General features: G+C 30.3%; 3 protein-coding genes across 3 annotated transcripts; 1 reads left to right on the top strand and 2 right to left on the bottom strand.

Moving 5' to 3' along the window:
* The first annotated feature begins 387 nt into the window (after positions 1-387).
* LOC106447061 (F-box/kelch-repeat protein At5g43190) lies at positions 388-1,908 on the top strand. Its single transcript, XM_013888910.3, has one exon. It carries the CDS (start codon positions 562-564, stop codon positions 1,753-1,755), a length of 1,194 nt encoding a protein of 397 aa, XP_013744364.2. The 5' UTR covers positions 388-561; the 3' UTR covers positions 1,756-1,908.
* A 2,609-nt stretch (positions 1,909-4,517) lies between these two features.
* On the bottom strand, positions 4,518-11,904 carry LOC106450091 (pumilio homolog 14). The gene is made up of 5 exons (XM_013891749.3): positions 8,951-11,904; positions 8,693-8,852; positions 8,109-8,272; positions 7,765-8,014; positions 4,518-7,667 (listed from the first exon to the last, which is right to left on the bottom strand). The coding sequence occupies exons 1-5, from the start codon at positions 9,748-9,750 to the stop codon at positions 7,566-7,568; spliced, it is 1,476 nt and encodes a 491-aa protein (XP_013747203.2). The 5' UTR covers positions 9,751-11,904; the 3' UTR covers positions 4,518-7,565.
* Positions 11,905-21,481: 9,577 nt separating this feature from the next.
* Positions 21,482-24,046, bottom strand: LOC111200540. Its single transcript, XM_048739975.1, has one exon. The coding sequence runs from the start codon at positions 22,567-22,569 to the stop codon at positions 22,180-22,182; it is 390 nt and encodes a 129-aa protein (XP_048595932.1). The 5' UTR covers positions 22,570-24,046; the 3' UTR covers positions 21,482-22,179.
* Between the last annotated feature and the right edge of the window lie 683 nt (positions 24,047-24,729).

The following is a 24,729-nucleotide window of genomic DNA, read 5'->3' as shown; positions in this document are numbered from 1 at the left end:
TAGTTATCTCTTTGCAAATTCAAGTTTACCTAAGATAGACTATAAGTAATTAAGTATGATTGTCTTTGATATCATTTTTAAAATCGATATCAACTAACGTCGTCCTACGATTACTCATTCTAACCCACTTGTTCCTTTTCTCAACACTAAACATGATGGTTGTCTTACGCCGTTCTGACTTTGATAAATGCTATCAACTCATTAATAGTCAAATTCGATTTTTCTGCTTGATTAATAATTGCATAAGCAAAGTAGAATTTTTATAATAGTTTTTAGCATATTTAAAGTATGTATGTATTAAAACTAGTATTGTTATGTATCACCATCCGAATTCAAACCCATCAAAGACCACACTTCAAACCCATCAAAGACCACACTTAAATTATTTTATTCCGTTCAATTTGGTTTCGCAATAACTTTTGTTACGTATTAATTGCGATTTGAACTTTCCACGTCTATTGTCAACAAACGGGATTCTTTACACGTCTTCTTCCCTTCTCCTACCTTCTTGAAGTAAAGCACCACTTGATTCAAACCACTTTTTCTCTCTAATCTTGCACCATGTTCCGACTCAGAGCTCCCGGCAAGAAACCCATTACCATCACCACTTCAACCTCCGCCTCCAATTTCCTTTACTGGTCACCGGAATCCTCCCCCACCGCCGTATCCTCTCCCACCGCTATGGATCCGGTCATTTGGTCCAATCTACCTAACCACATCCTCGACCACATCCTCTCTTTCCTCCCTTTCAAAACCCTCGTCTCTCTCCGATCAACATCCAAGCATCTCCGGTCTCTGATCCTCTCTCCAACTTTCCTCTCCGACCATTCCTTCTCCCTCCCTTCTTTCCTCCTCCTCTCTCACCCTCAGGCTTTTCAATCCTTCCCGCTCTTCGACCCTAACCTCATCTCCTGGCGCACGTTACCACTCCCCCGCTCCCTCTCGCTAACCTGCGCCTCCTCCCTCCTCTCTTCTTCCCACGGCCTCCTCTGCTTCTCCGTCTCCCCTTCCTCTGCTTCTTCTCTCTCCGTCTTCAACCCCTTGACCAGATCCTCCAGATCTATCAAATTCCCGTTTTACCCTTTCCCCTTTGAGCTTCTCTCCCTCGTCGCTTTCCCCGACAGCTACCGGATCTTCACCATCTCCTCCTCCGCCTCGAGGTCCGTTTGTCTCTACGATTCCGGCGACCGCTCGTGGAGAATACTCGGCGGCGTTGACCAAGTGTTACCCCGTGGGTTTAATCAAGATGGAGTCTTTTACAATGGGTCACTCTACTTCGTCAGATCCGAGCCTTTTCTCCTCGTGAGCGTCAATCTCGACGACGGAAAATGGACAACCGCCGCCGGAGACGGAGTCTTCCCGGCGGAGGATGAGATCACGTTTGCTAGATTAGTTACTGATCCCGAGAAGAAGATTCTTTACATGGTGGGAGGCATAGGAAGCAACGGGATATGCAGGAGCATCAAGATTTATGAATTTAAAAGAGAGACAGAGAGTTGGATCGAAGCTGAAACGCTCCCGGACATTGTTTGCCGGAAGTTTACTTCGGTTTGTTACCACAACTACGAGCATGTGTACTGTCTTTGGCACAAGGAGATGATCTGCGTCTGTTGCTATAATTGGCCTGAGATTCTCTTCTTTCATGTTGGGAGAAGGACATGGCATTGGGTTCCCAAGTGTCCTTCGTTGCCGGAGAAATGGAGCTGTGGGTTTCGCTGGTTCTCTCTCGTCCCGAGCTTGTCTGCTTCCGTTTAATTATATTGGTCTTCGATCGTTTGTCAGTATTTGTTGTATTGTCTATACTTCGAATCTCCTTAATTGTCTGCCTTGCAATCTCTGGTTTCTCTTTGTTTTCATCATCATTGATCCAATGTGCATTTAAAAAATAAAACCTCATTCATTCTGTTTTTTTTTTTCTTCTCAAATATAGAATTTAGAATAAAATCTTCTCTAACTTTATATTATTTTTATCCATAGTGGACTAAAAATTAAATTACTTCAAAAATGGTATAATAATTTTATTTTTACTTATGACTCCATCTTTTACTTTACAATAGAATATAGAGAAAAATACTAGGATAGCACCAAACCAAGTTTTTGTTCACAAAGTAGCACTTAAGGCTCAAAGTCACAAAAATAGGTTTTATTAAAGAGCTAAATATACACTTATATCCCTTGGGTTAATTAATCCAAACTTTAGGGTTTAGAGTTAAGGGGTGAGGTTTTGGAATTAGGGTTTAAAATTTTATAAAAAATAAATACTAAAATAAAAAATAAAATTTTTAAAAACAGTTTCAAAAAGTATTTTTAAATTATAAAAAGAAAATTTGAAAAAAAAATTAAAAAAAAATCGAATCTGAAAACATATAATCTGAAACTATAAAAAAAATTTCTTTTTTTCATTTTTTTTTGTTTTTATTTTATTTATTTTTATTTGTTTATTTAATTTTAAACCAATGGTATTTTACCCTTTAATGAATGTCATTTTTGTGACTTTCTCCTTCTAGTGCTATTTTTGAGATATAAACTTCAAAAAGTGCTATTATTGACAATTGCCCTAGAATATATTAGAGTGAGACTTATTTCTATTTTTGTATGCTGACAAAAAGACACAGTTTTATATAAATATTTTAGTTGAACTTATTCATTTGATTATTATTTTTAAAGTAGTTCAACAACTATAATAGAATAGGTGGCAACTAGATATCCAAAAAGTTCAGTAAATGTATTTTTGCTTGTTTGCTCCAAAAAATGTATTTTTACTTGCTAATCATGGTTATGAATGGTAAACATGCAGAACAATTGCAGTGTATTACAAAAATTAAATTTAACAAAAATTTATAAATACATAATTATATGTATAAATTCTGTTATTGTTAATTTGTGATGCTGTTTACTACAATTTGAAACATAAATTCTCTAAATGTCTCATTTGAGATACAACTCTCATTTTTCTCATGTTTTTTACAATTTTTAATTTGAAAGTTCTACATATATACTAGGCATAGGTATTCAAGTCTCCGGGCCAGGTTCGCATTAGTTCATTTCTGATCCGGATCTTGTGGGTATTATAAATTTAGATCCAATTATATATTTAGAAATTTACGGGTTGGATCAGTTTTTATCAGATTCGGGTCAGTTTAGTTCTATAATTAAAATACTTATAGTTTTTTACTATATATCAGGTTCGGGTCGGTTTGTGTATTTAAGACCCGAAAAAACCTCAAGCGGTCGAACTGGACTTGAAAACCCGAAAAATAATCGAAATCCAAAAAATACCTAAAAATATTCTAATAATTGAAAATAATTGAAATTTTACCTAAAGGCCAAAAATACTTAAATTTTTATCTGAATATCTGAATTATATTTATGAAAAGTCTAAATTTTACTTGAAACAAAAAACTATATCCATAGACCCCAATAAGAAACTTTAAAAATATCTATAATACCAAAAGTATATTGAAACACTCAAATATACCTAATAGGATTAGTTCCGGTTCATATTTACAGATCTAGGTAAAATGTCTATGCCTAGTAAATATTGTCACATAAACTGTTCTTAGATTTTATGTGTTTTATTGCTGAGACATGGTACGAATTTACTAATTTAGGATTTAATATGTTAATTTTTATAGTTTTATGTCAATTAAATCATTTATATAGTTATATTTTAGTTAGTCGTCTAAAAAATCTATGTATAATGTTTATCATTGTAATAATTTATTTTTGTTAATATGTGGAATGGTTATTATATGTTGGTATTTTGAATCATGTTATAGTTAAGAGTATCTGATAGATGTATTAGCCATGTCGGATTTTGGATCTTTTGTACAAGTCGCTTCGCGAAGTTCACTATCAAAAAGCAGGTCAATATAAGGTAGGGATATCAGCTTCTAGAAAGAAAAAGCATGTCCACGGTCAGTGTCCTGCGAACATGTTCAGGGACCTACTTCGTTTGGATACGCAATTTAGTTTTATAGTGAACAAAAAGAAAAAAAACAATTAATTTTTCTCTTTTTAATAAAATATAACCACTAATATGTTGACCGCATTGAATTCATTCGATGCAAAATTATCCAAAAGAGCTTTTAATGATATACTTCCTCTGTATTCCTCTGTATCAAAATAAGTGGATTGTAAGGTTTTTTGCACACCGATTAAGAAATTACAAACTTTTATATAATTTTTCTTGTTGGTCTAAAAACAACAATAAATACATACTTATAATTCAACCAATAGAAAATCATACTGCAGAATACAAATAGTTAAATCATAAAATTACATTTACTTTTTACATTGAAACTCGAAAACATCACTTAAAATGAAACAAAAGAATTCTCTTAAAACATCATTTAAAGTGATACGAAGGGAGTAGTTACTCATTTGCCAATTTCTAAAACTCCCAACTCAGCCGATCAACAGGCGAATATACGTGACATGCTAGACCACCGATGCGAATTGACGCTAATCAGTTGATAAATCTGAATTTTGAAAAAAAAACATTTTTTGTTTGAATTTAAGCTAGAAAAGATGTTCTTTTGTCGGATCTATTGAAATTTAAGTAAACTGAATAAAAATAGATGAAAAAGTGATAATTATGGAAGAAAAATAGAGGAAATCCAGTTTGAAAACAGAAAGTTACAGTTTTTAAGAGAAGGAAGATAATTGCAAAATTACTTTAATGCACTTCAATTAAAAGAAAAGAAAAATTACTTAAAAAAAGCTCTCTCCAGAATACAAACTCGCGGTCAAAAGACTATTAAAACCTTCAGGTCAAAAGACTATTAAAACCTCCAGAAACCAACTGAGCTACTACGTTCTATAGTAATTCCAAAGAAAAGTTAGATTTTATATAGATACGAATATGCAAAAATCTTAGAAACTAATCCTTGATTAATCCATGCTTAAATTCCAATTTTTCATTAATTCTCTAAATCCATGTCTACCCTCCGACTTGCGTTGGGCGTAATTTCAAACATGGCACATTTTAGATTCCATGTATCTAAGAGCATATCAAATGGGAGTTCTAACCACAAGGTTCTTAATATATACACTAGTATTTAATTAAGAATTTCTTAAAATTATGGAAAATCCAACCAAAATTATCTAAAGTATTCGAACTTTTCTAACACTATTCATTTTTATTTAATTATATTATCAAAACTATAAAAACTCCACCAATGGAATTGCATACATATTTTGTGTGTATACAAAAAACACGAATAGCAAATATATTGAATAGTGGAAGCCCAATTGGTCCAATGGTTTGACCTAAAGATTTATTAATGTTTTTCATAGTTTGTAATTTCATAATTAACCCATGTAAAAAAGCAAATATATAACGAATATTTTTGTAACAGAAATCTTTCACAAAATAAGCAAACATGTAAAGATAAATATGAAACAGTATAGAGAAAATATATAAACAGTTAAATTATTTAGATAAATATGTATGTAATGACTCATTACACTCATGAACTAATGTATTGTATGTATATATATATATATAAAAGAAAATAAAATTGAAATCTACAGGCATTTTTATTGGTTAATTCTTAGATGAATATCGTACTAAAAATAATAGAAATTAAAAAAAAAAACAGATGTGAGAGTTAACAAAATAATATATGTAGAATTCTGACCATCTTCACAGAGTATTTTTGTATGCTCATGCTTTTTTGTGATGTGGTACAGTGAACTGAGTAATCAAAGAACATAGTTTGGATACAACACGAAAGCAACAGCAAATCAAGTGGTCGTGCATTGATTAAAACTACAAGATAGTGGAGTGAAAAGAGTGACAAGGTTTCTGAAAAGAAGACATGTGATCTTAATCATGTCCAGCCATGAACGCATAGCAGAGAAGAGGACAATAGAGTTCAAAATTAACTGATGAGACTTGAGAGTCTACGAGTCTGTCCAAATTGAAGAGTTTCAAGCATTTTTATAGCTTCGTTGGCAAGGGACGAGCCTGCGCTCAAACTAATAGAGGAGCCTTGGGAGTCATGGGCTTCACCCTTTCCATAGATAGACCACTCAAAACCTCCAATTTTTAGAGCTTGAAACCACATTCCATTCACCGAATCAGTCGGAAGGATTTTAAATTTTTAACATGAACAATTGGGGACCTTACAGCTACAAACTCAGGCGACAAAGCCCTGCTTTATGAAGTCTGAAATTAAGCTTCATAGTGAGGTTAATGAAACTCACAGAGCCTGCAACATCCTCAAACTGACGTAAAAAGAGCTTCAAAGAGAGCACAACATTCTCATTCCAGAGTAAAAGGAGACTCTTATTGAGATAATTAAAACCTAACAAAAGGCAAGGTTCCAATATAAGTGATTTACTCCAATAGACTAAGGAACCCAAACCTTGTGAACGCTTGATGAAAGAAGCGAAGGGTCCAGCAAAAGGTAACAATGGGTTCTCCCCGAGAATATGACACGATTGAAAACTGCACAAAGCAGTATATTGTCTGGATCGGGAACCAGACTCGTCGTGGCTGAAAACCGAGCAAGCACCATCGTAGCCATGGCAGAAAGAAAGAGGAGAAAGGAAGAAGAAGATTCTCGTTGGTGGACGTGAGGTCACACCGACGGAGGAGACAGTAACGACGAAAGAAGATTCTCACTCACATGTTCTCTAAAACTCAAGAATCGAATATGATCAAGTATAAAGAATAACTCTCTTTACTAATGCTTAAGAAAATAATTCAAAACTTAAACTCTAAACTGCAATGGTTAGCTTGAGTAATCTCTGAAACATCCAAGAAAAGTTATAGGTTTCTCATTTAGAGACCAAAGATGAGCATGATTTAGGTATGTATGCCTCCTCATAAGCGATCCAAATAGATCCAGCTCTAAAAAAGAGCATCCAAATAAGCTTTACAGCATATTTTCACTCTAAACCTCAATGTTACGGATCCCTAATTCTCTCCTTGGTGTCGGGGCAGAGAGATCCAACCAAGCGACTTATGCACCAGAATGATTTCCAATCACCTTCTTTGAGAGGAAGAAGGAGGTACAAACAGAGTTTATGACAGATTTGTCGATTGTACCTGAGATATAATATTTTTATAGATTCATGCTAATTTCCCTTTTTTAAAAAAATATCTAGATATTCAAAGAGTATCTTCAACTGGAGATCTCTTATCAAAACACTAGTGTAGTAACAATATTTTTTGAAAAAATAAGAACACAAAAAAAGCCCAAAGCATTCTCAAACAAATTTCATCAAAAGCATATATAAGTACGTATTGTAAATGGAACAAGAGACAATAATAATCGAAGAATAATAGGTTGAACGAAGTAAGCAGTGAAGCAAAACAAGAATAAAAACAACAAACACATACATTTAGTAGTCGGAGTCTTTTACAGACAGAGTTGCTAAAGAAGACAAACACCAAGACAAATCTCCCAATACAGGACATATAATGGTGTATGATTTCACAGAACAAACCCACCACAAAACACTCACCTAAAAAACCCAACGACGATTAAGTCAAAGATACAAACCAATGGCATAAGAAAACCTGAAGCAAATACATTCTTAATTCTTTCTCCCCTCTAGAGATTGAGACTCTCCAGAATTTTATTCCCATACATGTTGCACCTCATCAATCGTTTATTACGATTAATATGCATCATCAAGAGCATGCGCAACTCCTCCTGCATACACCAAACAAGATTTGCATGATCTCCAACATAAATCTCTACGCAGAAATATACCACAGTACTAATCAAAGTACGTCTTGATATTCATTACCTTACATACAAACCATGCCGTTTGAATGACATAGTTTCCAAACGGATCAAGAAGAAGTGTATCAATATCTTTAAGCAAGTCGTATACGATGAAGCTAGGGTCGATATACTCGATTTTCAAGAACTTTTGCACAACATGGCTTGCAAATTTGTTACGGGCGAGGAACGCGTAGTTCCCTAGCAGCTGTTTTAGGAGCAAAACTGTTACATTTGTATCACCGAGCTCCAGTAGATACTGCACCACGTAGTTTCTGAAGGAGAACATATAGTACTTGTAAGTAACCAAATTAGGATATGAGAACATAAGAATATGATTGTATGTATGATCATTCATCTCATGTTTACCCGTAGGAGTTAGCGCAGAGTCTCAACGCGTTCGCGATTATCTCCTGAATCAATCTTTGCTTTACCACGTTACAACCAGTTTGAAGACATTGTTGAAGCATGCGGCAGCCATATTCATCAGTTGCTATCTGCAAACAGTTCTGAGCGATAACTGCAAGAAGCTCCTGTAAAGAACAAAAGACAAAACGCAGGGGAGTGTCATATTCCAAGACCAAACCTGTTTGGAAAATACGATTGCTAATTTTACTTGTACCACAAGTAAGAAAGTTAGCTAGGTTAGAACTGCTACAGAACATACTATACAGATATTGTAGAATATATTTTTGGTCATGACTTCATAACTGAAGAAAACAGACAGTACTGCAAAAATAACTGGTCCATCTAACTATTGTAACTACTTTGAGTTGGTACAGTATATTTCTTTAACTATATATATATATATATATATATATATTTTTTTTTGTGTTATAAGGAAGTGATTTCAAGTTTGAGAAAGACAAAGATGAAAATTGACTCCAAAGAACCAACCATATCATAAAAGAATATATCAAGAACTGAGTACTGTGGATAAGAGAGATGCGTACCCTAGTGTGCGAGGGAGGAAACTGCTTGAAGCATTGGAGAATCACAACTGCATTGCTGCTCCTTGTCAATACAAGTGCTCCCCAGCTGACAACTCGCACTATATGCAAAATTTGTTCCTCATTTTGAAGACACCTCAACAGCGCCTTCACCGAAAGGGCTCTGAAAATGCCAAAACAAAGAAAAAATCCAAACTAAACACACATAAACTAAGCGTAATGCTTAAGTCAGCTCAACAAAGGTTGATAAGAGGTGCGTACCCGACAGGATCAGTACAAATTTTAACAAATAGAAACTGTTGCTGAGTGATGACATCAACAATCTGAGAGATCTGTTCAGAGGTGCACCTCTCCATAAGCTTCCTGAGAACGTGATGGCCGTAAGGGTCAACCATCAAGTCACAGACGTGAAAGATAACACCCTCGAAAACCACATCGATGGTCTCCTTGGAACCCTCGGAGATCTTCCTCTGCAACTCAGCACTGGAACTCTGATCTTTAGCAAGCGAAGCAATCGATCTCGTTCTAGGGTTCCCGAAATACAGAGACTGATCATGGTTGTTCAAGAACCCTTGGTTGCTCCTCCAAGAACTATCGTTCCTTACATAACCTAGTCCATTGTTGGAACCCCACTGACGACCTCTTGACAAAGAAGGAACGTCTTGCGAGTATCCGTTTCGGAAAACACCACTGTTAGTGTTAGGATTCCTATAAATACTATCCCATCTCCCTGCATAAGCATTATAGCCAGGGGCGCCATTGATCTCTTGGTATTGTAGTGACGACGACGAAGACGATCCATTGGTCCAACGGTTTTCAAGAAACGGAGGAACACTTGAATCGGCAAAGGAGAGCGAACCGAAGGAGGATTCTAGGGTTTGCAGATCAGCACCACTGGGGAATCTAGATAGCCGTTCATCTAGAAATCTGCGAGAGTAATTGGGTTGAGGCTGAGAAGGTTGCAACTGAGTGGCACCTAGTTGATTCGCTGCCGGAGTTGGATTCTGCCCTTCTTCATGGCTTTCGCTGCTGTTTTCCCTGTTGATGCCAGAGGAGTCCATGACTATGGAAAAGCTGAATTACCAGAAAACAAAAAAAAGAAAGAGAATATATATATCTTGATGGAAAGATAATCTGAGATCTTAGATATTAATGGAAAAATACTGATTAAGGTAAATAAGAGAGAGATTTATTTGAAGAATGAACAACTAAAGAAAAGAAAATCTAAGAGATTGAACCAATACGTTTGAATTCTGTAGATTCTTTTTTACTCTTTCCCCCTCTCTCTCGCTCTCTGGCTTTTTATCTCTCTAGTCTTTAGTTTTGAGTTTTTGCCACGCAGATTAAATAATCACAGAAAATATTGAAGTTCTTATTGAGTTATGGGTTAAGACGGATTGTTATGATATTTTTTTGTTGATACATACACAATCTACCTTGAAATATGAAAAAAAAAATATTTAATTTAGATTATGATAGACGTAATAGAATAATATATACTTGTGTATTTATGTATATCGGTAGGTTTTACCAAAGTAGTTTAGGTTTTGGTAAAAGGATATTCTCGGTACATTTAAGTTTTTTTATCTCGTACTAAACCAAAAGAGAAGAGAATCTGCAAGCTTTCCTCCTCTCCTACTCAAGAAACTGCAGTTACTTCGAATAGTCTTCTAAAATTAATTCGAATATCATACGAATATAAGATATTTGATTTGGGTCTGATTCATGTATAGATTAATACTTGCAAAAATTAGTCCACTGGCGAAGAAGCATCACCAACCCGGCAAAATCCACCGCCGGCAGCATCTTCAAGCGCGGAAGGAGAAATAGACAAAGAAGCGGACGAGTGAAAAAGACACAACGTCCGTGAATGCACAAACAAGACATGAGAAGGAGATGGAAACAGACACGACGTCTCATCTTCTTCAGTTCGAGTCTTTGAAAGATAACGCAATTCTTGATCCTCAGATCCTGTATCCAAAAATGAATTTAGTCCATAGATGAGAGGTCTTATATCCATTGCCAAACTTCTGATTCATCTGCATAGAGTTATGCATCTTTAGTTACTCGTTTGCATTCAAAATAACTCATTCTCTTCTAAAGCATTATAAAACTTGAAAAGAGGACAAAAGGACTTTAAAGTACATGCTTTGATTCAATAAAAAAAACTCAAAACAAGAATTAGAAAAAGCTAAAAATATAATTTATAGCTTTTATTCAATACTCTCTAGCTTGGTTTAAAAAGGTGAGCGTTGTCCCCATGGCGCAAGGCGCACCAAGGCGAAGGCCCTAATGCCATAGACCTCTAAGGCGAGGGTGGTTCCGCAAAGCGCTCGCCATGGTGTGCCTTTGCCTTAAGTCAATGGTGTCAAAGGCGATTAAAAGGCGCACCTTAGAAATCTCACGGTGTTTTGACTTCTCATTTCCCTCTCGACTCTCTTCTTCTCACTTATCTCTCGACTCTCTTCTTCTCAGTTCATCTCTGTCTTTTTTTCTATGTCTCACCTTAGAATTCATTTGTTTTCTTTTTTTGCTTTGGTCACATATCCATAGTTGAATTTCCACTGTTTATATTTGATTGTTTGATCATAGATTCACAGTTACGTAACACGTTTTTTAACATGTTCCATATTGATTTTTGGTTCTTCGCTGTGTTAGTAACATGTTTGTGAACACATGTTTACTTTCGTTTCTTACATTTAGCTATTTGTCTTTGGTGTTCCTGTTTTGAACAATTGGATTTGAGTTATGGTTTTGAATGATTGGATTTTGAATTGGTTTTGTCAAATGCTAATGCATTTAGTTTAAATTTCTTTGTAGCTTTTCTAAGTTTCTATATATATAATGTATTTTCTAGCCTAGTTTGCATGGCGATCGCTTTATTGCGCCATGGCGCATGGCGCAAGGCACACCACTCATCGTCATTGAACGTCATGCGCCATTTAAAACACAGCTCTCTGGCTTTCATATTATGTGTTATTCTATAGTATATTTGTTACAATGTAAGTGTTATTTTATTATTTGAGTATAGTTTTTACGATTATTTCTTAAGTGATTAATTAAATTAATAAGAATCATATTATGCATTTTAATTAATAGTTAAACAAAGACAAACTAAACATTTATATATTCTTAAAAGTGGAAGTGTAGAATTAGACTTCCTTTGAATGTAAAATTATACTTAAAAACCATTTTACATCAAATGTCTGATTAAGTTTTTAAAAATTAATCATTGAATTTTTTTTTCTTGTTCTATGAGATCCATACTGTAGCATTTTTATCATCATATATATTTAATTTTTAAATAATAGTAAAATTTACACTTTAAATTAAATACTTCAAAAATATTATTCAAAATTTCTACAATTTTAATGACCAATTTGATTTAAATAAAACATAAAATAATAGCCAAAGTCTCAACATTCTCATTTTCTACAATGATAATTCTATAACTAAAGCCCAAAGCGGAAGTTGTTACCAATCGGAGCCCAAGTGTTAACTTATAAGTAAACTTTGGGATACAAAATGAGCCAAACCAGAAATGCAAGATATCTTCATACTTTGAGCTCTTAGTGTTCCACATCAAGAATAGGCTGTTACAGACATTCTTGTCTATTATTTTCATCAGTCTTTGAGCCGGAGAAGGAGCTTGGCCGTGGCATCGTTGATTCTTTTCTTTCCACATTAATACTGATTTATTGATTATGTTTGTTTCTTTCGTCTGATCTGATTGTTTAAGAAATTTAAAGGTTATATGTAACTTTTGTAAAGGTTTTGTCGTGATTTTCAACAGTGTTTAGCTCAGCTTATTACATGACAGCCAAGATCTCATATGTTTCTTGTTGCCATATTAGTGTTTGAAAAAGTATGACAAAACTAGATTCGGTTCTTGCGCGTGATGAATATTGTACGTATATATATTATTTTATGTATTATATATTTTCATATATTATGAAATAATTGATATACTAGGTGATAACCTGCGCCCTGCGTGAAATGAGTGACCAAAAGAATTTATTTTTTTAATTTATATATATTAGAAATTTATATATGAAACAAAAGTGTGAATGTATATATAGTGTAAGCTTAAGTGTTTTTTTTTGAAAAAATTGTTTTGTGTAATTGGTTATGTGTAAATTAGATTGATGTTATTTAAAAATAGGTTTAATAGTATGCAATAACTTTTATTAATTTATTATGAATTTAAGACAAAACAAAACATAGGAAATAAAATTATTGATTCCATAATAAAAAATTATGATATAATATTCAAAGAAACATATATAATAGAAAAATAAAATACGAAAGAAAATTTTTTTTAAAGAAACAAATAAAAAGGGGTATAGTGAGTCAATGAATTGTAGAAGGCGTATATTTATATTAAGAAATCATTGCCCATGTGGTTAATGAAACATAAGATAATCGCCATAACTAAAAAAAATATTACATATTTGATTTCATGTAACTTGCGCTCCAATCGTAATCGCAACTTACCTTAATTTTGTAAATAGTTAAATCAAACTTCCTTTATATGACACAATTAATAATAATAATAAAATTCACGATTATTAATTAATTACAATAATTTGAATGCATAATCTAACTTCCTTATATACAAAAGTCAAGTTGTCGTTTCCAATTTTGTAACCATAATCGACGTTATATTATTACCAAAAATGATCAAAAATAATAGCCCACGCCTTGTTACCAAATTCATAATTTAAAAACATATCAAAGTTATTAGAAGTTTCCTTTTAACAATCATTAATCACAGTTGTGCTCGCAAATCACATTTCTGTAATATCATCCAGATTTGAATTTGTATTTTTTCATTCATGCTACTAGACAACGTTATTTCGTAACAATCATTAAACGTGATAAGTCCTTAAACGGAATTATACAGGTCATCGTGATTTCGTTATAGTTAGACATTTAATTAATTTGTAGACACTATAGTTAGCCATTTTTCTTGAATTAGACTATAGGTAGACATTATACTTAGATTGTGTCTAACTATCTATAAAATGCTATACAAAATATATAATTGTACAATTATATATAAAATGGTATACAATATTTTTGTCTCAATCTATTTAACTTGATCATAGATATTATAATTTTAACGGTAATATTTTGTTACATGAAATCCGATATATATACACATAATGGTATAATCCGACACATCATGATTATAAATTGATCATGCATATATATATATATATATATATATATATATATATATATATCTTTTATTTAACTATTTAACTATAAGAAGTATAATTTATAACACGTATATGTCGACCATGTACCAAAAACTCGTTATCTCATATATAAGTAACTTTGTAAGTATAGGAAATAATAATAATAATAATAATAATAATAATAATAATAACGTCATTAAACATGGACGTCAATGTTTTGTTATTCATTGTAATGAAGAAACGTATAGTATATTAGTAAAGTTATAATCTAATGATCAATGACAATTAATGGCAATTATTGTAATTAGTCTAGTTAATAAAGGATTTTTGAATATAGGGTGTGAGAGAGCTTGTGGTGATGCCACATAGGAAATTGTAATTTTGATAATAACACATCAACTAAAGTTTAGTTATCTATAATGCTCCTCAAATAATATAAAAGGGATATTGAATAATTAAAAAGTCAGTAACTATTGCGTATATAATTAAATTGGGGCGAACATATAAATAAATTTTATTAATCAAAACAATATTTTTTTCTAGGGAAAATTTCATTAATACATTCTTCATTAAGTGGCAAAAGACTTTTATATCTTTGTTCTATATATATATAATAAATAATTATTTAAATTAAGAAAAAATAAAAAAAATAATTTTTTATGTTTTCGAATTATACATTTTCAAAATCAAACTTTTTTATAAATTGTTTTTTGAATTTTTTTTCGATTTTTGTTTTCAAATTGTTTTTTAAAAATCAAAAATTATGTTTGAAACTATCTTTTTTATATTTTAAAGTATTTATTTATATATTTATTAGAATCTTAAATTTCATATTCCAAAAACCCTACCTCACTCATCAACTCTAAACCCTAAGTTTATATTAGTTAACCCTATGCGTATAAGTGTGTTCAACCTTTCATTAAAAATGAAAGTAAAAGTGATTAGTGTAAACATGAAAAGTGGTATTATGAATGTGGTATTTGTGGTAATTTCTCTTTTATCTATTTGGTATGGTATATAATTAAATATAAATGATATTAAAATATATATAGTATATATTTGCATTAATATCTATTAAATTATGCTTTCTACTCATATGTTTTTTTTATCATTTGTATGTCTTATACCAAAAATAAATAAATTATTGATATCAAAATTTTCATTGTGGGATTAATAGTTTTAGTAATCAATATTTTGTTAGAAAAATTAAGCTATTAATATTTGTTCAAAGCTTTTATCAAAATATATTGTTCAAAATAAAATATTTTATGTATTTTTATATGGTATATAGTTTAATTTAAAACGATATATATATATTTATATCTTCTAGTCTTAATAATTGTTAAATGATATTTTATACTTATATGATTTTGTAATCATTTGTATCTTTTCATAACCAAAATTTTAAACGATGTATTACAAAATTTGAATGTGAGAATTTTAACAGTATTAGTAATTTATAATCGTTTTAAAATCAAAAACAAAACATATTCAGAAAATATTAAGTTTTATAATATGATTAATATGGTTGTTTACTATATTTTAATAGTAAAATTAAAAAAAATCCGATAGAAGATACGCTAATTGTTATCAAATTTTTATTATTCAAAATTATTAATTGTATATACTCTAGGCATATTAGACAATTTCGTAATTTTTATTTTAAAAAATAATGAAGAATATTAATAATAAATTTATGATTACTTTAATAAAAAGCTTATTATATATTTAGATGGACCAACATATTTCTCTAATGATTCTAAAAATCATCATAGTGATGACACGTGACTACAAAAAAATGTTGTAGTGCTCTCAATTAATATATAACGGATCTTACTGTATTTTATGAACACGTTGACAAAAAGATATTTCTAAAAGATATTTAATTTGTTATATGTTGTTTTGAGAAAAAAATATCAAATAGTATCAGTTTACCAATTTTCTTTTGTATCAAAAACAATCATACTTTAATTACAATTTTTAAATTAAGTATCTAATCTATCAATTTAGGTCATACTTTTATCTAGGCCTGGGAATTTTAACCTGGACCCGAAAATCCGAACTGGAACCGACCCAAAAATACCCAATCCGGAACCGGATCAAAAATTTACAAGTATCTTTTGGGTCTAAATTCTTTTACCCGAAAGAACCGGAACAGAAAGGAACCGATCCGAATAGACCTGGATCCGAAAAGAACCGACCCGAATAGACCCGACCCAATAAAAACCAATTTGTACCCGACTTAAAAACATGTATATCTAATACTATGATGTTTTTTGTTCTATATTTTTTTTTTGACAGCAAGAACATTTACATACTCATATAGACTCCGTAAACCATAGTGGCAACTCTGCATCCATGTGTATGACGAACGACGGTTGTATCCGAGCACTGCGTGCCAAGCGATCCGCCATTTTATTGTCCGTCCTCGAAACATGAACAATTTCTGAGTTGGTGAAGCTTCTTCTCAAAAGCTTGATATCCTCCAGGTAACTTCCAAATGCTGGCCATTCCTCTGGTTCTGAAACCATCTTCACCAGTTGAGAACAATCCGTTGCAAACGTGACCTGATATTGTCTTAAGTTTTTCATACATTCCATTGCCCAAGTCAATGCCTCTATCTCCGCATGAAGAGGTGATAAACTTGCCCTTACATTCCTTGCCCCTAACAAACCCTCAAACCCTGGAAGAGTACTGAGCCAACCTTGTCCTGAAAAAACATCTTTATCTTTCCAAGACCCATCTGTGAAACACCATCTTCCTGTGATCACTAAGGGCAATCTAAGCTGTACTTCAGGTACGACCCTTGGATTATTGATATTTTGTGCCTCAGCCCAAAGTCTTGACTTCAATTCTGCTAAGTTTAGCGTCTCTCTCGGCTCAATATCAATATTACTGAAAACTTTATTATTCAGGCCCTTCCAAATATACCATAGTATCCATGCAAACTGATGATCCTCCATTTTCGGGTTAACTCTCCAAAATAAATTATCTATATTAGTAAAAAGAGAACCAGTTGGAAAAAAATTTGGATTTGATGAAATCTTAGATAGTGCCTACACTTGCCGTGCCGGAGGACACTCAAAGAAGACATGATTTATTGATTCCTCTGCGTCTCCACACCGTGCACAAACTGTATCTCCTTGTATTCCTCTAGATTTTAAATTCTTTGTCACTGCTATACAACCTGTCACTGTTTTTTGTTCTATATTATATATATTATTTTATGATTTAGTTGAAATATCTTTTGTTAACAATATTTGTCATTAGTTTTTAACATTTTTTAGATAATATGAAGCTTTAAAATGTAAAATTTAGAGTTTAAAAATGTTTTATTTTAATTATTAATAGTTTCATTTAAGTTATTTTGTAAAATTTTAGATATATATAACAAATATCATCTAAATTTGATGGAATTGGGTATGTCATGTTCTTTTCACATCTTAAATATCCGAACCCGATCCAGACTCGGTATGGACCCAAAAATTATGAATATTTTGTGGGTATTTTAATTATAGACCCGAAGCGATCCGGACCCGAAAAGAACCGACCCGAACTCGAACTGAAAATTTATGAGTACCTATTGAATCTAAATATTTAGGACCCAAAAAACCCGGACCCGAAAGGAATCGGCCCAAACCCGATCCGAACGTCCAGACCTACTTTTATCTACTTAAAAAGTTGTTATTAACTGTTAGACTTATTTAAAAGTACATTAATTAAACAATGTCTACCTCATTATCTCCTAACATTACATACAAGGGTAAATCATTCTATTAAACGCATCAGTTCGCATTTATATTTCAATTATAGTTGTAGGACGTTTACTAACTTTTACACGTATGTTGTTTTATATATAACTATAAGCGCTTCGAAAGCTCGGGTTTTATGGGTTATATACGAAGTTGAATATGAGATAGTATTTTGAATATATTGTGTATTATTATGTTATAATGTCGTATTATATCGAATACAAAAATTTGTTTAAAATTATATAACTTATGAATAAGTTTATTCGAGATTTTTTTATATATACTCATATGTAACACTTTTCCTTAAGTATGAAAATTTTACCTAAATTTGATAAACGAACCATACCAATACGAAATACAGGCTGAGGTTCGGTATTGAGAAAAAGTACCGATCAGATTTTTTTGGACCAGCAGGTCTCTGTTAGACTCCGGGTAACCAAAGTATCTAGAATGTCTTGTTCATATTCTGTATATTTGAGTAATTCAGATATCTTCTCAGTATAAAAATATTATTGTGAATTTAGATTTGCGTTTTCTGTTATAGTTTCAGATTTTGGGTAAAATTTCAAATTTTAAAAATATATTTAAAATATTGGATATTTTTGGTTCTCGGGTAAAATTTTGGTCTTTTAGATATTTAGTTATTTATGGGTTATTTTTTTTATTTTGGGTATTTTCGTGTTTTGTTTTTTTGGATTTTCGGATTTTTTAGATCTTTTTGTCCTAAATACTCGAACCGAGCTAGCCTCATTACGTAACTAAATTACATAGTAAATTTTACAGATTCTTGAATTATTGATTCAAACTGGCCTGGAACTTAAAGGAACTTATATCAACAAAAAAAATTCAAACACCGAGTTGGATATAAATGCCCAAGACCCAAAGAACTTGGACCTGAAAGAAACCGATTTATATTTGACCCAAATCTAACATTTCATTATATTTTTGTGCATTTAATAAAAGTTACATTTGTTCAGTTGGTGAAACTTAAGATTTTTTTTTTTGCAGCAAATAGCTATTCTATTGCTCAAACTTAAGATTTATTTAAAAGGTCTTTTGGCTAATTTAATAGTATAGATTTGTAGGTTTTTTGTTGAGCAGTAAAAAAAGATTTGTTGAGTTTTTGATAATCTTAAACTTATCTTAAACACTAAATTGTTATTGATCAATGAAATAAAATTAACATAATATATAATTTTTAAATTTATCTTAATTATGAAGTTAATGAGATATATTTAGAGAAGATTATAATAAAGTGTACGTGATGTTATATTTTCGTGAACGAAATTTATGTGGTCGTATATATGGTATAATCTTTTTGTTTATAAAAATATATTGGTCCAATAAATAAAAGTTTTGACTAAATGATTGTTAGAGAAATTTAAGGTAACATATTGTTTGTCCAAATCAAAGTAAGATCAAAATATTATTAGTTAATAAAATGGTCCAAAAAAGTAGATTTATTAAAACGCATTCCCTTTTAATAGTATTGATAACTCGGATGAAACCACCCAAAAAAAAATCGTTCAAAAAAAAAAATAACGTTGTCACTATACCAACATCTTAAAATATAATAGATGCAAATTTTTGTTTGATATAGACATTTACTTATGTGTTTCAAAACTTATTTCAACTAGAGTTAATCAAGTCGGCATCCATTGCTCTACTTATAGTCATCAACAAAATAACTTCATCATTTAAGAACAGTCTATGTCATAATCGATATTCTTCTCAAACATAAATATAAACCAAAATTACAATTGCATTGATAATCTCTCCCTAAATATACCTGAATACTGGATGATACACATATCTCTCTTTTCACATATGTATATGTCGTCGTGATATTTGAATTATTTTTTTTTTTTTAAAGATATTTGAATTAATTTTCAGCCACATTACTCGGTCTAAATCAAATAGTCCAACTAATGAAATATAATAATTACTTCAGGCTCTATTCCATCTATAGTTTGTCATGAGATACGAATATTGTATAAAACGGAACTATATGTGTATCTTCTTATATTTTAAAAATCCAAACAATTAAATTGTTTTCAAATAAAAAATCAAAACAATTATAATTGATATTATCAAAATTCTGAAAATATAAACAGTTATAACAAGAAATAGTTACCATACCGAATATACTCAAAATATAAACAATTATACCAATTTTTATAACCAAATATAAACTAAATGGTATTATAAATCATTTAATTAAAAAGTATAATTAATAATGACCTAGCCGAATATACTTAAAATCTAAACAATCACGCCAATTAGTTATAACCAAATATAAACTAAACTGTATTATAAATCACTGAATTAAAAAAAATCAAATTATATAATATAAAACTATTTCTAAAAACAAACTATATTTCTTTAAAAAAATCAATTATAATTTGTTTATAATTAAGGTAATAACAAACCTAACCATAATCATTATATATATATATATATTGATCCTGATCGTTTCTAATCACAACAACACCGAAATTATTCACGTGAAAAACATTATAATTTCTATATTTAATAATTTTAATACAAAACATATTAATTAAAAAATTATAGGATATAAAACCTATTCATTTAGGAAATTATATACAAAAGACTTTTATCATATCCACATTTGTTTTAAAATTATTTAATTGAAATTTATATAAAACACTAATATGTTTATAGTTATAGATTTTACTTACAGCATTAAACATGTTTACATATAATTTATTGAACCAATCTATTTTAATTCAACTAATTTTGTTGTAAAATACACAACTAACACAATATAAACCACACAAAGAAGTAAATTATTCCATGAAAAAAAAGATACAATAACATTTTTTTCCAAAATATTATAAAATATAAGATAAGTAAGAAAAAATAAATTAAAAAATAAATAAATTATAAATATTAATAAATAAAATCCCGCGCAGGACTGATAGTTTAAAGTTAGTTGTAACATAAAAAGTTATGACAATATCATATGATCAAAATGATCAATATATAATACATACGATCGACTTATATTATATAAAATATTTTGTTTATTTTTATTATTTAGTAAGAATAATAAAAGAGAAATTGCCACAAATATCGCATTCGTAATACTATTTTTCATGTCTACACTAATCACTTTTACCTCACTTTTAATGAACGGTAGAAGACACTTATTTCCCTAGGGTTAACTAATCTAGACTTAGGGTTTAGAGTTGCGGGGTGAGATATTGTTTTTGGAATATTAAATTTAGGATTCTAATATATATGTAAAAAAATACAACTTAAAAAAAAATAGTTTTAAACATAATTTTTGATTTTCAAAAAGTATAAAAAAAATTCGAAAAACAAAATTCAAAAGAAAAAAAATTATAAAAAAGTTCAAATTTGAAAAAGTATAATTCGAAAACATAAAAAAAAATATTTTTTAATTTCTGTTTTTATTTTTATTTATTTATTGAATTTATTATTTATTTAAATAATTATTTATTATATATATGAAGAACAATGGTATAGAAGTCTTTTGTCATTTAATAAAAAAAAATGTTTTTGAAAATATCTTTATAGTGGTGGTAAAGATGAAAAGTGGTACCATGAAAGTGATAAACATGAAATTTTCCCATAATAAAATTAGAAATTAGTTTTTTTTCCTTTTAATGTTTATTGTTTCATCTTAATTTAATGTTTAAAATATTATATGATCTCTTAAAATAAAGATCTCTATTAATTTTTATTAATGAATATATTTAAAATTACGTTTATAATTTTTTATATATTCTCTTTATATTTTAATCTATGATGTTTTCTTTTTGTTTTTATGTATTTAAAAGAACTTTTATAATGAAAATGAAACTAAAATTAAAGCTTAATTTAAAATACTATTAATAAAAAGTAAAACTAAAATAAAATATTTAATAATGACACTATACATAATTTGTTTAGTTCATTAAAGATTATATTGTATTTGATCAATCTAAGAATTTATGTGGACCAACATGCATAAAATTTTATTTATAAATATAATCTTTATATTTTAGTTTTATAATATTATATTTTTGTTGTTATTTGATTTGAAAAAATATTATAATCAAAAGAAAGCTAAAAGTAAAACTTAATTTAAAATATTATAAGTAAAAAGAAGAACCAAAAGTAAAAAAATCATAATAATGGTGTTAAGCATAATAATTTTAGTTTATTAAGGATATTATTGACTTTTCAAATGAAATATATTATAATTTCAAATATTATCAGTAAAATAAATAACTTAAAATAAAAAATCTTAATAAAGACATTATGCATTATATTTTTGGTTGATTGTAAATATATATCATTATAATTTAACTATTTTAAAAATTAATATGAAAACCACACATAAAAACTGATTTTTCAAATAATATTAGGGAGATTTGCAAAATACGTACATTTACATGGAGGGATATTATTACTCCTCGAAAGAATCATTCAACAAAAACTTTCAAGTTATACATTTAATTTAAATATAATAAATCCAAAAAAATCCAAAAACAGAAGTAGAAATTGTTGATTAGTGGCCAACTCCTTTTCCGCTCGGCCCAGAAGCTAACCGGAAACCATAGCTCCTCGTCAAAGGACGCTTACTGCTCCAGCTTTTCTTCACCTTCATGGCCGCCTCGGTGGATTGATCTTGGCCGTTGACGTCTCTCCATTGTTTCGATCGTAAGGCTCTGCAATCAACCCTCCTAAACATCAAAGACGAGCCCACCAGTAAAAAAAACATACACAGCACAAACACATTAATCTTCTTCTCCATTATTATAACTATTTTTGCATTTACTTCTATCTCTATCTTTTTCTTCTGTTTCTTGTTTTCTTTCTTTTTGAGATTTAAAAGAACGGCTTCTTGGTTTTTGTTTATATATGCATTTGTGTGTGCGTGTGTGTAACCAAAGGGCATTTATTCTTGACCAAGAATGTTAGACTATCTCTTTTTTTCTTTTTTTTTGGTGAACATGTTAAATGGACTATCTCATTTTGTTATCACGTTTTTACATATATTCAGTTGAATTCTTCAAGTTCGGGCTTTTACTATTTATATAAGCGGGACACAACAATCGACGTGTATTCATATTACAATCGAATGTTGAATGGGTTTTTCCAGACTATCTACACAACAGATGATGCTGAACTTGACTTTCATAACAAGGTTGAAAAAATAACATTTGTTTCAAGGAAATAAAAAGTAGGAATTAAAGTTAGTTGGCAAATTTTGTAAGAACTGGATTTTTTTTGGTTAATAGGAGGCCAATAGGTTTATTATGAAGAAACAACAATCTTACTATTAGCCACTCAGTTTAAAGGAAATAAAAGCTGTCAAACTTTGACTTTTTGCTTTGTAGTCGGTTTTTTTAGCTAACAGAGTGTGAGTAAGTTGGGCAAAATATCCAGAAATTTTGATTCGTTCGTTCTAATTCGTACTGAAAAATCGGATATTTGTAACTTGAAGAAAAACAAATACTAATATTCAATATTTATGAGAAACGAAACAATCACAAATACTAATATTTTAATAACAAATACCCAATTTGATCTTTTATATGCATATGTATAAATACATTTAAAGAATTATATATAACTTATATAAATATTATATTTTATATGAGTTTTACAATATTTCTAGTTATTAAACAACGGGGAATTTATCTTTCATTGCTGATGACAGTATAAAACAAAAAAAAAACGCATGATTAATTGGAGAAAATTCTGAAACTTAACTGGAATAGATTTATAAACACCAGCATCATTCCTAAAACCTTTCAGACCATCAGTACTGGTGAGAGTATTTTTGAATTTCTTGACGATACATTTTAATACATTTTGATACGTATTAAAAGAGTTGTTTCAAATCTACTAATTTCAATGAAACAATAAACTCTCTCATTCTTTTTTCTCTTTTTCTTTTTAAATTTATGAAAATTCTTTTAAGGATTCACCAAGACTAATGTTTTTAAAGGCTTAGACGGTCATCTAGTTCTATAGTATAACTTTTGTTATAGTCGTCTGGATTGTTTTCTAATAAGAAAAAAAAAAGATTACAATTAATCAGAGATTGTTATCATAAAAAAGAACAAAAATAATCGGAGCCCTAAATGTATCCTAACGATAGAGATAACAAAGACAATAAAAAAATTAATAATCGAAGATACAAAAAAAATTTAACACACATATTTCCGAAATGTCAGAATTTTACATAATTGCGGAAACACACCAATTTCTTCTTAATATTTTTGCACGTGGAACTAAATTGCAAGTCAATAGTATCCGCCTACACAAAATGTTACACGATTTTCCTTTGAAATTAGCTGTGTTTTATTATTTTCCCCCATCTATCCGCTCTACATAATATTTTGAACTGTCTTCACTGGATGCGGCAAAGAAATCCGTCCTCTAGTTCTCTGATGGGACGCGTTGCAATAAACATGTCTACATTTGGTGTTGATTGTGTGAATACATTTTTTTTTGTCATTGGGTGAATATATTTTGGTTTACTTTTTGATATTTACATTTTGGTTATTGATTTTTGTATGTTAGTTAAAAAAAAATTGATCTGCAATTTTTTGTTTTACAAAATTTAAATAATGATTTAATTTAATACAAAAAAAAATTATTTTTTTAAATTCTAATATTGATTTAATTTTGGAAGAGGTGGTTAGAATGTGCATTTGCTTTCAGTTTTATTTGATTTGTTATGAATTAAAATTTGCAATTTGTAATTCAGAAGCAGCTTGGTCCGGCTATTCTCTCAAGGCGGGCTTAGGATAATATATATCTTCTAAATATTCAAACACGAACGTTCATGCTACAACTACTTATTCATCCGTGCCCTCGCCGCTACTAGCTGAAGCTCTAGCCCTTAGAGAAACCCTCTGAGCAGCTCAGCATTCTCACCTCATCAACGTCTGGATGCATTCTGACTCACTTGAACTCAATAGAGCTGTCAACTCAAAAAATTATCCAATGGAGCTCAAGTTTCTATCCTCTAGTTTTGATTTCATTCTGATTTTTCGTTTTGTCCCTAGAGCCCAAAATGCTACAACTGACTTGCTTGCAAAATCAG

Source organism: Brassica napus, chromosome A9 (assembly GCF_020379485.1).
Source record: "Brassica napus cultivar Da-Ae chromosome A9, Da-Ae, whole genome shotgun sequence".
Classification (NCBI taxonomy): domain Eukaryota; kingdom Viridiplantae; phylum Streptophyta; class Magnoliopsida; order Brassicales; family Brassicaceae; genus Brassica; species Brassica napus.
The sequence above is the reverse complement of the archived record's forward strand: the minus strand, read 5'-3'. Positions and strand labels throughout refer to the sequence as shown.

What these genes read in the sequence shown, in the direction of transcription:
- LOC106447061 (XM_013888910.3), top strand. Translation starts at nt 562, where the DNA reads ATGTTCCGACTCAGAGCTCCCGGCAAGAAACCCATTACCATCACCACT.
- LOC106450091 (XM_013891749.3), bottom strand. Translation starts at nt 9,750, where the DNA reads ATGGACTCCTCTGGCATCAACAGGGAAAACAGCAGCGAAAGCCATGAA. An exon ending in ATTTGTACTGATCCTGTCGG is followed by an intron (nt 8,853 to 8,950) that starts GTACGCACCTCT and finishes TGGCATTTTCAG; the next exon opens with AGCCCTTTCGGTGAAGGCGC. An exon ending in TTCCTCCCTCGCACACTAGG is followed by an intron (nt 8,273 to 8,692) that starts GTACGCATCTCT and finishes TGTTCTTTACAG; the next exon opens with GAGCTTCTTGCAGTTATCGC.
- LOC111200540 (XM_048739975.1), bottom strand. Translation starts at nt 22,569, where the DNA reads ATGCCCTTTGGTTACACACACGCACACACAAATGCATATATAAACAAA.